The 18,106-nt window shown below is 41.3% G+C and overlaps 1 protein-coding gene across 2 annotated transcripts in view; it reads right to left on the bottom strand.

Annotated features, from left to right (window-relative positions):
• Positions 1–2,356: 2,356 nt before the first annotated feature.
• Positions 2,357–18,106, bottom strand: part of ZDHHC9 (zinc finger DHHC-type palmitoyltransferase 9) — a 32,552-nt gene continuing 16,802 nt past the window's right edge. For both annotated transcript variants that reach the window (XM_013050011.2, XM_004780536.3), the window contains 7 exons: positions 17,851–18,009; positions 11,333–11,470; positions 10,356–10,404; positions 9,492–9,594; positions 8,549–8,652; positions 7,843–7,939; positions 2,357–3,915 (listed from right to left, as the gene is read on the bottom strand). In XM_013050011.2, the coding sequence (XP_012905465.1) occupies positions 3,799–3,915; positions 7,843–7,939; positions 8,549–8,652; positions 9,492–9,594; positions 10,356–10,404; positions 11,333–11,470; positions 17,851–18,009 (767 nt within the window). In that variant the 3' untranslated portion in view covers positions 2,357–3,798. The remainder of the gene's footprint in view (positions 3,916–7,842; positions 7,940–8,548; positions 8,653–9,491; positions 9,595–10,355; positions 10,405–11,332; positions 11,471–17,850; positions 18,010–18,106) is intronic.

Here is an 18,106-nt window from a genome sequence, read left to right as displayed (position 1 = left end):
GTTTAAGCTTTTGATACTATTTCTAAACCCTACTGCCTAAAAATAGCAAGTGGTTCCTAGAATGTAATCTTTTTTTTTAAAAAAAAAAAGATTTATTAATTTCTTTGAGAGAGAGAGAGCGCACTCATGTGGCAGGGGGGATAGAGGGAGAAAGAGAATCCCAAGCAGACCTCTTGCTGGGTGCATAGTCCACGACTTGAGAGCATGACCTGAGCCAAAACCAAGAGTCGGATGCTCAACCGACTGAGCCACCCAGGCACCCCTAGAATGTATTCTTAAAACTGATACAGATGCTTCTAGATTTATTGAAAGCATTGCTCTTCTTTAGTAGCACCAAGCATAAGGGCAAATTATCGGTTTTTTGAAACCATTCACTGTGATCCCTTGGTGATTATCCCTAGCCTGGCCCCATTCTCAGAAGTATTAAATGAATAGAGCTGGAAGAAGAGGACTAATAGGGCTAGGCCATGGGGAGAGAGAGGATGCTAGGTTGCAAGGGTACCACTTGCGCCAAGCTAAGTAGTCCCAGAGGAGTACCAGACACAGGACAGGTCCCTCTCCCTGCCCCACCAGGCTGAGGGCTCTCTCAAAGGAAGGGGGTCAAAAGGTGGGAGACGGGCTGGTCACTCACACTAGGCACAGGGAAAGACGTGAGGCAGAAGCACAAAGAAACAGACATCCCTGTATTTCTAAAACCATTCGAGTCTCCTTCATTAATTGGCTTCACCCCAAAAAGAAAGATTTCTTTATTAAGAAATACCAGAGAGTGAAAAACCTACCACACATACACATTTGTAGATTCACACAGAAGTGCAGAGTTTTACATATTAAATTGCATTTAAGTTAGAAAATAGATTTAAAAACAAAATACTTTTTTTTTCCGCAACAAGGTAAAGAGATTTGGTCAGTAGGAAAAGGGACCTTAGGGGCAAAGGCAGGAAGGGCAGGGCAGGAAGGATGGAATTTAGCTGCTACAGAATTAGAACCCACATCTGCCACTGGGAAAAAATGCGAAGGGGGAGATGACACTCTCTGCTAGGGCAAGGAAGGCCCCCGGAGCCAAATGGACATGAAGAAATGGTCCCAAATGGCCAAATCCCACCACTCCTTAGGGGTTTTGGATCTGTGCCAGCCACCATGGCCTGGGGAAGTGGGGTACATAGGAAACTTAAGGGATGGAGAGGAAGGGGAGAGGTGGAAAGAATGTCAGGTATTGAAAAGAGTGAACAATTTAAGGCCTATTCCCCAGGGAAGAACCAATTCTTCAATCCCCTCTGTGATCCATCACTCAGACTAGGTCCCAGCTGGTACGTGGTATGAATGGGACAGATCTCCAGGCCAAGGCCTTAAATACAGAGGAATTATAAAGGGAAATAAAGAGGGCAGGGAGTATGAAAAAAGCAGAAACTTTTAAAAAACTGATTTCACACTAGAGATAAGGGATCTCCAGGTTTACCCTTCATCTCAGAGAGAAAGCTCTGACAGACCTCAGGGTCAGCAGAAGAGTGGTTGAGGTTAAGTTGAGTGAGGAGAGAATCTGTCCTAACCCAAAAGAAAAGATGGGCTGAGACAGGGTAGGCTGAGAACTGACTAAAAAGCGGTTCATCTGAGTGTCAGGTTAACTGGAAAAACCTAACAACTTCCAAACTCTTGAGGCTTGGCCTTATTTTGAACTAACTAAAATCTAACTACAAGGGTAAACCTGAAAGATACACAAAAACAATGGGAAAGTGGAGGGAGATAGGAGAGGAATCTGAGTCCGTCAGAGCCAGTCTCTCCCTAAGGACTATTACACTCAACCCCTGCTAACAAAGAAAATAGGAAGACATACAGAAAAATCTGGAAGCAGCCAAATTTCATTAATTTTAACTAGCTAGGAAGGGTGAGATAGGCATTGGTTGGGGTCTTGACTTTAGACCATTTAAAAAGAAATATATACCATCACTTATAAAAGATCACTAACAAAGTATTTCCAAGAGGAGGCCCTGATGAACCTGCTTCAATAACCAAGACTCATTTGCAATTAACAGCATCCCTCTGCATAAAAACAATATCTTAATAAAGAACAGGTATTTTTCAGTAAATATAATCCCCTCTGACCCTCCCAATCTTGTTAACACTGTATATTGCCTTGAAAGCCCTTTTCTCATAGCCCGGAATAAGGTAAACTTCAGTCTGAATGTGGTATAGATCAATGGAGAGTTTGGGAGCTATCTCTTCAACACAAGGGCCCCCTAGAAAATGGAAGTATGGGTAGTAACAAGCAACCCCTTCAACCCCCACCCCCACCCCAACACAGACATCCACAACCTCATGGTGGTTCTTGAAATGGAAGGGGGAAGGAGGAGGCAGGCAGTTTGCATTAGACACAGTTTAATCACCTTCAAATAGATTAAAAGTTCTGGTTTACACTTCCCCCCCCTCCCCGTAAGTCATCCAGACAGGACCCTGGCTTAGAAAGAGAAAAACACAGGTGCTTTAGGAAATATAGCCACATATAATACATAAATCTTCTTCCCTGAAATAGAGCAGGTCCTGAGCAGAGCTGACTGGGGGCCATGGCCCACCCCCAGGATGAAGCGGCTCTGGGACTCTGCCGGTGGAAGTGCTGGAAGAGCGGGGCTTGGAGGAAGCCCCCGTGTGGTTACCAAGCCCGAGGTGGGCCAAGGCCTTGGAGTGGGTTTACCCTGGAGGGCAGCAGTGCTGGGCTTTCCCTCCTCACTCAGCCGAGGCCTAATGGAAGTACTGGTTATTCTTTTTTTTTCTTTTTTTTTTCTTTTTTGAGGGGACATAGGGGGAGAGGAGAGGAGAGGAGAGCCTCTCTGTGCCTTGGTTTCCCCATTTGTGCATTCAGGGCCTCTACAGGCCTCACACAGGGAGTCTGAGGGGGTAGTGTTTAAGTGAGCACTCCAGCTTCCTCTGAGGAGAAGGAACCACCAAAGTGCAGACTTTTATTACTGCCCTTCCTGCTCCTAGTGGGAGCAGGAGTCAAAAGGAAAACAAAAGGGGCTAACGAGAAAGGAGAGGTGAGACAAAGAGTGCACGGGGCCATGCCATTGGCATCTCATAAATTCTTACTAAGGATGGCACAGGTATTAAAAAGTTTCCGGACAGTCTACAAGAAATGTGAATTGTTATCTCTACAGTAACTACTTACATATATCTAACTGGAAGAGTGGGGCCTGGGTGTTAGAGAGTGGGCAGGAGACAAAGGAGAAGCTACATGAATAAATACAAGTGGAAGTTACCTGCCCCGTTCCTGAAAGGATTTGCTGGCAATGTTGGCACTTTGTAGCCAGGAGCATCCTCCCAGCCCACTCTCTAGCCTCTTCAATTCTGAAGGCCCCAAGGATCTAATTAGGATTCCCTGGTCAGGGTTGTCTGTGACTGTCTCTGGACTCAGGACATACAGCAGCTTGAGAGGATCTGAGCCGGTCTCAAGAACCTTTAACCCCAGAATTGGCCCAATGATCCCAAGCAGGAGAGCTGGGATCTGGAGGAAACACAAGGGAGTCCAAGGAGACTCCGTGGCTGAGGCCATGGAAAGCCAGTGCCGGGACCCCAGAGACCCATTTGTCCAGTTACCAGAGGTGACTGACATCTTCTGTGACTGCCTTGAGTCCAGAAATCAAAAAAAGCTTGCAGCAAGAAAATGCCAGTGTGCAGTTGGGTGAATAAAGACCAAAGGAAAACAATAAAAGGGACAGCTCACTTGCTCTCTGTCTCAGGTTTATCTTCTCCCCTTAAATCTCTCACAGTCCTAATTAAACACAAACAAAAGTCTCTTCCATAGATAGGCTACTTCTCAGCTTCAGTCACCTCCTGTGGTGGCTCTGGGGGCTCCGGGGGTGGCATCTCTTCAGGAGTGCTGGTGTCCTCCGGCATCTCGTTTGGGCTCATATGTTCTGTTGGGGCCTGAGAAGGAGAACGTATCAAAATCAATCCAAAGCTCTCAAAATCCAAACAGAGATAATACATAGATACTGAACTCTTCCTCTGAACCCATCAACCAGACTGATGCTCCAGATACGTAGCCTCTGGCAAGCAAACTCTGAACCAAGACTGAACTACAGTCTTCTCAACAGAATTCAACCGAAGTGTGAGTTTTCTTCTTCGTTGTCGTGGATAGATGTTTCCATTATTATTCATGATAATAATAAAAGGGGGCACAAATAATTACCCGGACCCCTGCACCTTCACAACAGAATGTTATAACATACTTATCTAACGAGGCCTGACCCAGTGGTTCTCAATCTTTTTATCCCCTCTAACACACAGCTCACTAGAACAGTGATTCTAAACCAAACAAGGTAGGCTGGCAAAATCTTCAGATGGTATACGTGGTTGGAAATGCCCCCTGAGCGATTCTAAAATACTACCCTGTCCTACATTCAACTTAGCGTCACTAACTTAGATTGTTATGATTTAAGATCAGATTCGTCAGAAAAATTATATTCAAAATGAGATAGTAATATATAAACAAGAGTTTGCTTTACTTAAAAAAAAAAAGAAAATTGAAAATTTAGGAAAGGCAAAGTAGAGAACAATTATTTACTTTACAGAAATCAGTCACTTTTTTAAAAGTAGGATTCCAAATAAATAAATAAATAAAAATAAAAGTAGGATTCTGTTTGAAAAGAATGTTCAAATCTACTAAAAATCTATTAGAATAAACAAGTTCAGGAAGTTTTCAAGATATAAGATCAATATAAAAATCAGCTGAATATACTCCCTATGTACAATTCAAAAATGTAATTAGGAAAATAATTTCATTTGCAATAACACCAAAAAGGATAAAATACTTATGAATAAATGTAACAAAAGTAGTATAAAACTTACACTCTGGGGGTGCCTGATTGGCTCAGTTGGAGAAGAGTCTGAGCCCCACGATGGGTGTAGAGATTACTTAAATAAATAAAACTTGGGGGCGCCTGGGTGGCTCAGTGGATTAAAACCTCTGCCTTCAGCTCAGGTCATGATCCCATGGTCCTGGGATCACGGCCCACATCAGGCTCTCTGCTTAGCAGGGAGGCTGCTTCCGCCTCTCTCTCTCTCCCTCTCTGCCTGCCTCTCTACCTATTTGTGACCTCTGTCTGTCAAATAAATAAATAAAATCTTAAAAAAATAAGTAAATAAATAAAACTTAAAAAAAAAAACTTATACTAGGGCCTCCTAGGTGGTTCACATGATTAAGCATCTGACTGTTAATTTCAGCTCAAGTCATGGTCTCAGGGTCATGAGATGAAGCCCCACATTTGGCTCTGTGCTCAGCACAGAGTCTGCTTGAGATTTTCTCTCCCTCTTCCTCTGCCCCTCCCCCCACTCTCATGTGCACGCTCTAAATAAATAAATAAAATTTAAAAACTTATACTCTGAAAAACACAACATGTTGAAGAAATTAAAGAAGACCTAAAAAAGTGCAGACAGCCATGTTAATAATGGTTTAGAAGATTTAATCTTACTAGAGAGACAACACTCCAAAAATAAAGTATAGATTCAATGCAATCCTCATCAAAATTCCAGTTGGCTTCTTTGTAAATTGACAAGCTGATCCTAAGATGCATATGAACATTCAAGGGACCCAGAACAGCCAAAACAATTGAATAAATAAAGAATAAATTTGTACTACTCACACTTCCTAATTTCAAAACTTACTACAACACTACAATAACCAAGACTGTGTGATACTGGCACAAGAATTGATATATTGATCAGTGAAATAGGACTGAGACTCCAGAAACGAACTCTTGAATTTACAGTCAACTGACTTTTGACAAAGGTGCCAAGACAATTCAATGGGGAAGAAATAGTCTTTTCAACAAAGGATACTGAGGCAACTGGATATCCACATGCAAAAGAAAGAATCTGAACCTCCTACCTCACACCATATATAGAAATTAGCTCAAAATGGATCAAAGATCTAAACATAAGATCTAAAACTATAAAACTCTTGGAAAACACAGAGGCATAAGTCTTTGTGACCTTGGATTAAACAATGGTTTATTAGATCTGACAGCAAAAGCCCAAGAAACAAAAGAAAAAAAAATAGATACATTGGACTACGTCAAAATTTAAACTTTTCTGCTTTAAAGGACACCATCAAGAAAGTGAAAAGACAACCCGCAGAATGGGAGAAAATATTCACAGATCATATACCTGATAAGGGACTAACACAGAGAATATATAAAGAACACTTGGTACTCAACAATAATTTAAAAAAATGCCCAATTTAAAAATGGATAAAGGATCTGAATAGACACTTCTCCAAAGAAGATACACAAACGACTGATAAGCTCACGACAAGATGCTCAACATCATTAGGGAAATGCAAATCATAACCATAATGAGATACCACTACACACCCACTATGATGGCTGGAACCAAAATGGCAAATAATGACAAGCGTTGCCAAGAATGTGGAGAAACTGACACCCTCATACACTCACGGTAGGGGATGCAAAAAGGTGCAGCCACTTTGGAAAATAGTCCACCAGGTACTCAAAAGGTTAAATATAGAGTTATTACATGACCCAGTGATTTCACTCCTGGGTATACACCCAAGACAAATGATTAATATGTGTCTACACAAAAACTTGCACAGGACAGTTCATCACTGCATTATTCGTAATAACCAAAAAATGCAAAGAACCCAAGGTGGAATGTAAATACAAAATGTGGTATTATCCATATAAGGGAATATTATTCAGCCATATAAAGGAATGAAACAACATGGAGGAACCTTGAAAATATTAAGTCAAATAAAAGAAGCCAGACATAAATGACCACACATGATGTAATTCCATTTATATGGAATGTACAGAAGAGGAAAATCTATAGCAAAAGAAAGTAAATTAATAGTTGCCTAAGGATGGGGTTGGGGGAACTAGAAAGAAAAGAGAGAGTGACTGCTGATGGGTGCAGTAGTTTGGTGAGGGATCATGAAAATGTTTTAAAATTGATTGTTGATTGAAATTGAAATTGATTCAATTGATGATTGAACAACTCTGAATATGCTACAGTGAGCCATAAAGGGGCTTTACAAGACAGGCCCTACTGGTAAAGGGGCTTTAAACAGGGATTTTATAATATGTGAATTATAGCTCAATAAAGCTATTATGAAAAAATAGAAATGTCAAGGGCTGCCTGGGCGGCTCAGATGGTTAAGCATCTGCCTTTGGCTCAGGTCATGATCTCAGGGTCATGATCCCAGGGTCAGCCCCACATCCGGCTGGCTCCCCGCTGGGTGGGGAGTCTGCTTTTCCCTCTGCTCCTCCCCGCTGCTTGTGCTCTCCCTCTCATAAATAAATAAATAAATAAATTTTAAAAAGAAATGTCAACTTTTTAGGAACATACTTTGTAAAGCATATCCTGAGCAAGAGAACTGGGAGATCTTCTACAACATCTGCGTATGCCAGGGAAGAAGCCCCCTTCTACCAAGATAACCCCTCCATTAACTCAAACCTACTGCCCTCACCCCTGTCTTAGGTCTGACAGCACTTTAATGCTTTCCTCCTCAAGTCACTTTTCATAACATTGAGCAATGGCATATTTTCTTGTCTCACATCCCCACTAGACAATGAGCTCCTTGAGATCAGGGACATTGTTTGTCATGTTCACCAGCATATCCCTAGCACCTAGCACAGTGACTGGCACAGAATGTCTAAGAAATGATTAGCTCTTAATCCACCTCAAGGGCACAAAGATCTAAAGACAATGTCAGGGCAGAAGCAGAGACAGTGAAGCTGGAATGACTGGACATGAAATTGCCTAATTATATTTCAAAGGTATAAATTAGCCTACACCTTCTATCACTGACTCAGCTGTTAGGTCAGGAATACTTACTGGGCTCTGTGGCAAAAGGCTGCTACTGGTCTCTTGAGTACTGGGAGGTCGGCTTCCACTTTCCTCCAGTGGCAAAATACCCCTTCGGTCCAGCACACTGAAGGAGAGAGGACCATTAATAAAGCACTTTGTACTCACCCTTCCACCCATCTGCCCCAACCAGAACCTCTCTGTGTGTGCTAGAAAACATGAACCTGCCCTTTAGCAGCCTAGTGTTTCCTAGCACATGCCTCCTGTCTTCCATGGTTTTTTTCTTCAACAGACCAGGGAACACCACATTAGGCAGGGAACAAACAAATAAGAATGAAAGGTCATCCCTTCAAAAAAAAAGGTCATCCCTGTGGTCTGCGGTCCATGTAGATACGGCACAAGGGATAATCCCCAGGAAAGCCCATTTGACCCCAAAAGGCCACAGTCAGAAGAATGCATCAGGGGCACCTGGGGGGCTCAGTCAGTTAAGTGTCCAACCCTTGATTTTGGCTCAGGTCATGATCTCAGGGCCCCGAGATCGAGCCTCCGTGTTAGGCTCCCTACTCAGCGGGGAATCTGCTTCAGGATTCTCTCTACCTTTCTCTCTGCCCCCTCCCACCCCACTTTTGCTCTCTCTCTAATTAAAAAAAAAAAAAAGGATTCATCAGGCCAGGTAATAGGATCAGGTTGAACTGCTTGTCCCAAGAATCCCAGAATCTTCTAGTCCGCTGAGTACCTGGGGGGCAAGGGACCACACAGCACTTCACAGCAGTTCTTCACAATGTTGCCATGGCTATAGGGATTCTGAACACGATTCTTCCCTGTCCATGAGCCTTTGATCTGCAAGATAAAAGCCAAGGCCTATAGTAAAAAATATGTTAGAGAAACACCTGCAGCATGGAAAGATGAAAAGCTCTGGAGATGGATGGTGGTGATGGTAGCACAACAACATGAATGTACTTCCTGCCGCTGAATTCTACATTTCAGCATGGCTAAGACAGTGTATTTTATAATAGGTATATTTTACCACAACAGGAAAAAAAGAAATACTCGCATAGCCATAGAAAAATATTGACAATCGAGTGAAAAATCAGAGGCTGAACGGCATGTATTATTTCCAATTAAAAATACAAAATATATATTCATCTAAACAAACACAGGAACAAGTCTGGAGGACTACAAATCATACCATTAACAATGGTGAATTTAGATAAAAACTTAAAAAAACAAAACCATGGTGAAATCCAGAAGGTAAAGTTACAGGGACTTACTTGCTGTGATTTACTCATCTGCATTTTCTGATTTTCTACAATGAACATGGATTAATTGGTAAGTTTTAATGGCTGAGCCACCCAGGTGCCCCTTAATTGGTAAGTTTTAAAAAGCAAGGATTTATTCAATGCAACTGTCCCTCTCCATTCCAAATCCAGAGGCCCTAACTAGCCTGTAAGGACCTATACCAGCTGAAGACCTTGTACCCACTTAACCACTGAACCTCTTCTTCCCAAAAAAAGCAGTGTGCTTCCTCTTCCACACACTGGATTTAACAATCTCCCAAACCAGCTTTCTGTCTGCCTTGACCTACCCAGCCCTGGAGACTCAGTTCTCGGGCAGGTAATGGGAGCACAGGCTTTGGAGAAGGAAGAAAACGCGATGAAGAAGAGGAAAAGTTGACTCACGTCTTCATTTGTTGTCTGGTTGAGAGCCACGAGGAAAGTGTGAAATCCAGTCAGTCCCACGACGGACCACAGTGTGAAGAAGCAAATAAGCACTTCTAGGACAGTGAGGTGATGCTAAGGAATGTTGAAGAAGCTACACCAGGCAACTCAATGCCTCAGCCTCATGGCAACAATCATACCGACTTTACCTCTCAGAACATATATCAGAAATGGCCAAGTAGCCATATATAACAACAGATGAATTCTAAACTCATCGGATATATGAAAGGTAAAGGACTCCTATTTATTCCCTACGAGTAGCTGTCTAATGTTTCTGGTGTTTTTAAGTGTTTGTTTATTCATCATTAGCTCTTTGAAGAGAAAGTTTAGAAGAAGGCCAAAGCTAAATAATGTTGGCCTTCACTGCCAGTGGAAAATCCATCAAAAAATAAACTTTATAAATGAAAAACTGGTGGGAAAAACAGAACGTGACTTACAGAAATCCCATCGGAATCTCTTTCTCAGAAATGCAACTGTTGTACAAAATAAGCCTGAGCTATAACAGAAAGGGGGGACTTCGGTCAAGTGATGTAAGAGGTGTACTGAAACAAACACAGCCCACTAGAGGAGGCAGGGCTGAGCCTGGGTCAGAAGGACTTGGGAGGGAGGCAGTGGAGAAAAGGGTGAGGGAAAGACCTCCCTTTAAGCCCTGGCCATCTTCCATTCTGGTTGCTACCATTAAGACTACATTTTTTTTTTTTAAATTTTAGATCTTGGCACTCTCTAACAGATAAAAAATGAGATGGTGGGAGAAATGCAGAGAGAAAGCCTACTCGAAACTAGTTTAAGAGGGCGTCACAGGGACATACTGCCAGGGGAGGATATGTTCCAGGAGTTTCTTTCAACGTCTCCAGGAAGCCAATTTTCAAGGATTCTGTTAAATTGGGAGGGCAAGTAGAAAGAAAAATCAATGACTTTGGTAAAAAAATGCATATTTATCCTAGTACCCACTCATTTCCTTCCCTCCTTATCCCGTGTTACAAGCTGCTAAGAGATTAAGCCCTCATTCAAACAAGGGACTCTCACCTACAAGCTGGCAGTATCCTCACTAAAGAGTTTACATTCTCACTGCGGGACCTGGCACTGGACTACAGAGTCTGGCAGAAGTCAAGCTTCCCGCTCCCCTCCCTTTTCCTGAGCCCCCAACTATGGGCATGGATGGGGAATATTCATTCATAGATGAAAGAAATCAGAAATATTCAAGAAAAATCCTTTCTCCTCATCAATCCATCAACCTCCCTTGTTCAAAATCCAGCTGAGAACTCATCTCTTGATGAAGAAGCCTCCTTTAACTCCACACCCCATCTGGCTTTAGGGTGACTTGGTGTGTGTGCATGTGCGTGTGTGCGCACACGTGCGTGTGTGCACATGCATACATGTGGGTGTGTATTTTCTGTCTCCCAAAGTAGACCACGACCTACTGAAAGACATTTCTCTTGTATAACCACTTCTACCACCTGGCACAGAGCAGGTCTTAGAAGACAGAAGAAAGGATGCGGAGCTAAAATACATCCTCAACCTTTGGGATCACCTCAGAAATGCCCACTACTCTGGGTACAGACCAGTAATCAGAGCCTCGGTCTTCAGCAGAAGGCCAAGGACAAGGTCAACATTCTCAGGAATATGGATTGATGTGAGCTGAGGTTTGGCGCTAAGCTTGAGAGCAGAGGGTAGTATTCATTTCTAATTGGTCCTAGGGTGCCTCTGCAATGGTAAAGTCCCACCAAGAAACCCAACCACTCCCCTCAGCTCTCAAAATGTTTTCCCACCCTTCACCAACAGACACTGCCCTGCATACTCACTGAGAGCCACATAGACGATGTTGAAGGCGAACACATAAATCGTGAGGAGGGAGAGAGATAGGATAAAGAGGTAGAAGTAGCGGTAGTTCCTCTTTCCAACACAATTCCCCACCCAGGGGCAGTGATGGTCGAAGCGCTCTGTGGGAGAAAGAGAGAGTCCAGTGTCAAAGCCTCCAAAACAAAGCATAGCATGCCCTCCACATAGTGCCTGATTTAGAGACCCCCAAGATCACTGCCGATTTTGATTATAAAAACACTGGTTTCTATTTTTCACAATGTTTTCAGCCATTTCATTTGACCCCCACAATCACTCTGGAAGTCAAGCAAAAGAAGATACTCTTTTCTTACATTGCAGTTGAAGAAACTAAGGCACTGAGGGGTCAAGCAAGCTGCCCCACTGCCAGGTGACAAGAGATTTTGCTTTTCCAAAGAAAAATCTTAGGTGGACTTACTAAGTTCAGGAAGAATAAGTAGGTGAAAATAGCCAAGGAAATTTTGAAAAATGAGTAGTGTGGTTTTTCTTAACCTCTAGCTTAAAAAAGATGATAAAACTACAGTGGCACCTGGGTGACTCAGTTGGTTAAGTGTCGGACTTTTGATTTCCACTCAGATCAGGATCTCAAGGTTGTGAGATCCAGTCCCACACTGGGCTCTGAGCTGGGTGTGGAGCCTGCCTAAGATTCTCTTTCTCCTTCTCCCTCTGCCCCCTTCACCTCTCTAAAAAAGTTTTTAAAATAAATATAAAAACAAAATATAACAAAAAAATAACCATAAAGAATAGATGAGGGGTGCCTGGGTGGCACAGCCTGTTGAGCGGCCAACTCTTGGTTTGGACTCAGGTCATGATCTCAGGATTGTGAGATCGAGCCTCAAGTCAGGTTCTGCACTCCACACAGAGTCTGCTTGAGATTCTCTCTCTCTCTGCTCCTCGGGCTCCTGCTTTTGTTCTCTCTCTCGAAAATAAATAAAGTCTTTTAAAAAAAGAATAGATGAACACTTATCCACTGTACAGATAAGGATTTTCTAAGTAAGCATAAAATTAATAGAGGAAAACACAGATGTTAAAGAAAAATATACCTGATTCCATAAATCTTAAAAATATTTTATACATGTTAAAAATACTATAAAAGAATATTAAACAGGGAAAAAATGGAAATATATGTCAATTTTGTACCTTAGTATTTGAGAAAACCTTACAAATCAGTAACAAAATACAAAATACTCCTTCAAGAAAATAGCCAAAGGGCAAAAACAGTTAAATACCACATAACCATATATTTAAATGTTTTCAGATTCACTAATAATTCAGTGCAATACTAGTATAAAATAAGAATTTTGCCTATCAAAATAAGAATATAAAAAAAATAAAATAATATCCAGTGCTGGTAAGAATAGCATAAAATAGATACTAATATACTCTTTGTGGGAGTATAAATTCAGAGAGCCTTTCTGAAAAGCAATGTGTGTATCAATGGCCATAATAAAGCTCACACCCCTTAGGCAAAATAAATCCATTTTCAGTAGCTTCTCATAAGGAAATAGAGATGTGTACAGAAATTTAAGTTTAGTAATTTTTTATTAGATTTTTTATTGTGGCAAAATATATAATACATAATTTGCCAATTTATTCATTTTAAGTGTACAATTCAGTGGCATTAATTACATTCAGTGTTGTGCAACCATCACCACTACCTATTTCCAAAAATTTTCACCAACACCAAAGAGAAGCTCTGTACCCATTAAAGAGTAACTCTCTATTTTCCCCTTCCCCCAGACCCTGGTAACCTCTAATCTTTCTGTCTCTATACCTATTCTAGAAATTTCACATAAGTGCAATCATACGGTATTTGACTTCTTCTGTCTGGCTTCTTTCACCTAGCATAATGTTTTCAAGATTCATCCACATTGCAGCATATATCAGCACTTCATTTCTCCTTATAGCTCAGAAATATTCCATTGTACGGATATACCACATTTGTTTATTCATTCATCTGTTGTTGGATGTTGTTTCCATCTTTTGGCTATGGTGAACAATACGGCCATGCACACTGATATACAGAAATGTTTGAGTATCTATTTTCAATTCTTTTTTGGTGTTTTTATGGACAGAATTGTGTCGCCCCCCCCCCAAATTTATATGTTGAAGCTCTAACCTCCAATGTAACTGTATTTGGAGACAGGGCTTCTAAGGAGGTAGCTAAGATTAAATGAGGTCATAAGAGTAAGGCCTTAATCCCGTCAGACTGGTATCCTTATAGGAAGAAGATGAGACACCAGGAGTGCATGAGCACAGAAAACTAGCCATATGAACAGAGCAAGAAAGAGGCCCCTGCAAGCCAGAGACAGAGACCTCACCAGACATCAATCCTGTCAGCACCCTGATCTTGGACTTCTAACCTCCAGAACTGTGAAAAAATAAATTTCTTTTAAGCTCCCCAGTCTATGGTATTTTGTTATGGTAGTCTGAACAGACTAATTTAGATACACACACACACACACACACACACACATCCAAGAGTGGAACTGCCGGATCATATGATAATTTCATGTTTAACTTTTTGAGGAACTGCCAAACTGTTTTCCACAGTGGCTGCGCCATTTTATATTCCCACCAGCAGTATATGAAGGTTCCAATTTCTTCACATCCTTAAATTTAATCATTTTGATTGCAGTGTAATAATAACGAGTAAAATGGAATAGTAAATAATATTTAATTAGAGGAAACTACCTAAATAAACTAGAATATAGCCATATGATGGATTATGCAGTCATTAAAATAATATATTCAAAAAATATTTATTAAAGATGTAGAAAAACGCTCAGGATATAATGTTAAATGACAAAGGCAGGATTAAAAACTGTATCATGTGTGGGGTGCCTGGGTGGCTCAGTGGGTTAAAGCCTCTGCCTTCGGCTCAGGTCATGATCCCAGGGTCCTGGGATTGAGCCTCGCATCAGGCTCTCTGCTCAGCAGGGAGCTTGCTTCCCTTCCTCTCTCTCTGCCTCCTAGTGATCTCTGTCTGTCAAATAAATAAATAAATTCTTAAAAAAAAAAACTCTATCACGTGTGCTCTAACTTCCAAACAAGCGACAGTGGAAGGAGATACAGAAAAATGGAGAGTAAATTTGGGATTAAGTTTTATTTATACTTGCTGTACTTCCCATATTTTCTACAATGAACATGTGTTATTTTAATGAATAAAATACAGCATTTAAAAAATGGGCTATGTACTGGTCAAAATTAAGACGGTAAGAATGGTACATCTCCTGGCTAAATGGCTACAATATATCTTCTCAGCAAAGGATAAGAATATGTGGAAAAGACACATCCAACTGATTAGGGTAATATCTGGATCAAGAATTACAGACATTGGGGCACCTGGGTGGCTCAGTGAGTTAAGCCTCTGTCTCTGGCTTTGGTCATGATCTCAGGGTCCTGGGATCAAGCCCCACATCAGGCTCTCTGCTCAGCAGGGAGCCTGCTTCCCGCCCCCACCTCTGCCAGCTGCTCTGCCTACTTATGATCTCTCTCTCTCTCTCTGGGTCAGATAAATAAATAAAATCTTTTTTAAAATAAAATTTAAAAATTAGAAAAGAAGAATTACAGATATGGCCTCACTTCAAGCAAAACTGCCATATAAAAACATTGAAAACTGTAGATTTATACAGATACATTTTTACTGTATATTATATTATTTTTTAAGATTTTATTTATTTATTTTATGGTGGGAGGGGTGGAGGGAAAGGAGACAGAGGATCTCAAGCAGACTCCATGCTAAGCGTGAAGCCCGACACAGAGCTTGACCTCACGACCCTGAGATTAATGACCTGAGCTGAAATCAAGAGTTGGACCCTTAACCGACTGAGCCACCCAGGCACCCCTACTATTTTAAATCATACTTTTTCTTTTTCTTTTCTAAAGATTTTATTTATTTATTTGACAGACAAAGATCATAAGTAGGCAGAGAGGCAGGCAGAGAGAGAGAGAGCAAGGGAAGCAGGCTCCCTGCTGAGCAGAGAGCCTGATGTGGGGCTCGATCCCAGGACCCTGGGATCATGACCTGAGCTGAAGGCAGAGGCTTTAACTCACTGAGCCACCCAGATGCCCCTTAAATCATACTTTTTCTGATAATATAACTAATATATGCTCATCACAGAAAACTCAAAAGAAAAAAGAAAAATAGAGGAAATAAAATCACTCATAATTCCACAACCTATAGATAAGAAACTATAAGCATAAGCATTCTGGTATATTTCCTTGCATATATCTTTATATATATATTTTCAACTGTGTAACTGAGATCACACTATAAATGTAGCCTATCTCCTATTTTATTTCATTTAGCTTTCTTTTTTTTCTAAGATTTTGTTTATTTACTTGACAGAGAGACAGAGCGAGAGGGAACACAAGCAGAGGGAGTGGGAAAGGGCGAAGCAGGCTTCCCGCTGAGCAGGGAGCCCTATGCGGGCCTCCATCCCAAGACCCCGGGGTCATGACCTGAGCTGAAGGCAGATGCTTAACGACTAAGCCACGCCAGCGCCCTTCATTCAGCTTTCTGATCTGAGCTTTCCCCACAAGTCTATTGCATGGACATCCCACAATTTATTTGACCATTTATCTACGGGTGGTCAATTAGGTTTATCCAATTTTTCATCATCATGATAATCCTGAGGTAAATATTTCCATACCTAAATCTTTTACCACATCCCTGATTATTTTCTATCTAGGGACCTATCCCTAGAAAGAGAATATTTTTATTTTATTATTTTCTATCTAGAGATCTATCCCTAGAAAGGGAATCACTGGCATCAAAGGGTATACATATTTTAAAGCTTTGATGAATCTCACTAGGTTGTCTTCCAAAAAGTTTGTTCCAATTTACACTTCTGTCAGGGTAGCACTAAGCATTATCAGGTTTTATTTGCTAATGTTCTAGATTTTAAGAGACCCTGTTTTAATTTTTATTTCTTTGATTTTTAGTAGGGATGACCCTTTTCCATGTTAACTAGTTAATTACCTTTCCTATTTTACAAACTGTCCATATTTCTATTGGAATGTTAGTGCTTCTTTTTAAAAAATCAAAGTTCTTTATACTTAAGAATATTAATAAGGAGAGAAAAGTCTTTATGAAAACCTTCACATTAGGGGCGCCTGCATGGCTCAGTGGGTTAAAGCCCCTGCCTTCGGCTCAGGTCATGATCCCAGGGGCTCTCTGCTCAGTGGGGAGCCTGCTTCCTCCTCTGCCTACTTGTGATCTCTGTCAAATAAATAAATAAAATATTTTTTAAAAAAAAACTTCTTATCAGAACTTCTTGAAATATCAAGCTTCCTAGCTAATTTAAAACAAGTTTTAATTTATAAAAGTCCTATCTACATACAGATTTTTACCAAATAAAGTAAGCTTTATCTTCCCAACATTTGCCCAAAGAATTGGCTAATAAGAAGAAAGCAATGTACTCAGTGAGGCATGTTCCATGGCATATACAAAGAGTCCTAGAAGTATGCTTGGGGAGCCTGGTGGCTCAGTCAGTTAAGCATCTGACTCTTGGTTTTGGCTCAGATCAGGATCTCAGGGTCCTGGGATCAACCCCGAGCTCTGTGTTGGGCTCTGTTCTCAGGACAGAGTCTGTTTATCCTTTTCCCTCTCCCTCTGCTCCTTCCCCCAATCCCTACCCCGCACACATGTGCACTTGTGTTCTCTCTCTCAAATAAAAAAAAAATTTTTTTAAAGTATGCTTATTGGTAAGGTAAGGAGTTGCATATTATGAACAGACATATTTACTGCCTGTTTCTGATCTTTCCCAGGGTTCAACACACAGTAGGCAGTGATTACAACTAAGCCACATATATGCAGACAGAAGCACAGACCCATGTACTATGCATACCCACCACCCTTGCAACATCGGCAGAGAAAGATGAAATGACAGTTTTGGAATCAGACCTACTCCAGTTTCATATCATATTAATTACGTGAGCCGGCACAAAGATGCATCACCTATTTCCTCATCGTAAAAAGGGGATAATACTCAACACATGGGGTTCTGATGAGTCTTAAATAAGAGAAAGGGAAAGCACTTAGCACAGTGCCTGGGATATAGTAGGAACTCAATAAATGCTAGCAACTTTCTTCTTGGGAACACTACTTCTTACATAACCCTTCCTTCCCCGATGCTGCCCTCCAGTGGACTAGAGCTCTCCTCCCCCCAAGTAAGGCAGGCTCCACTTGAAACAAATCCGGATTTGAAAAACAGGTCAAGTTTACTTCCCCGTTTATCAAAAAGGTTTTTTAAATACATTTCAGACTAGAGGATATTTCAATTATGATATGATCTATAGAAGTACAATTGATCTACAGCTGTTCAGTACCTTGCTTCCTAAAGTTTCCTAACTAAATCTAGCTTATTTCCTATCTAAATCAATCTTCCCACCACTACTGATTCTTCCCTAGAAAAATAACCTTGACCCTCTCCTTCAGTTCAGCCTTTCCCCCAGACAAAGCCCCTTCGGTTTTACTCACCCACACAGTTGTCACAGATGCTGCAATGGGAGGCCCGGGGAGGCCGGAAGATCTTGCATGTATAACAGTATTTCAGCTTTACAATCTGGTTGTTGATCTGGAAATTCTTGATACGAGGAGGTGGTCGCTGGCCCTGGGGCACTGCACCATTGGTAGCTTCTGTAGGTCAGTAAAGACAGTTAATATCACTGCCAGTCATTATTTGAGCCCCAAAGTCTCACTTCTCCAAAAGCAGAGGGAGCAATCGCCAGTTCCT

The sequence above is a fragment of the Mustela putorius genome, unplaced genomic scaffold (genome assembly GCF_011764305.1).
Source record: "Mustela putorius furo isolate JIRA1106 unplaced genomic scaffold, ASM1176430v1.1 tig00003899_pilon_pilon_pilon, whole genome shotgun sequence".
NCBI lineage: Eukaryota > Metazoa > Chordata > Mammalia > Carnivora > Mustelidae > Mustela > Mustela putorius.
Note: the sequence above shows the minus strand (reverse complement) of the source record. Positions and strands in the feature narration are given on the sequence as shown.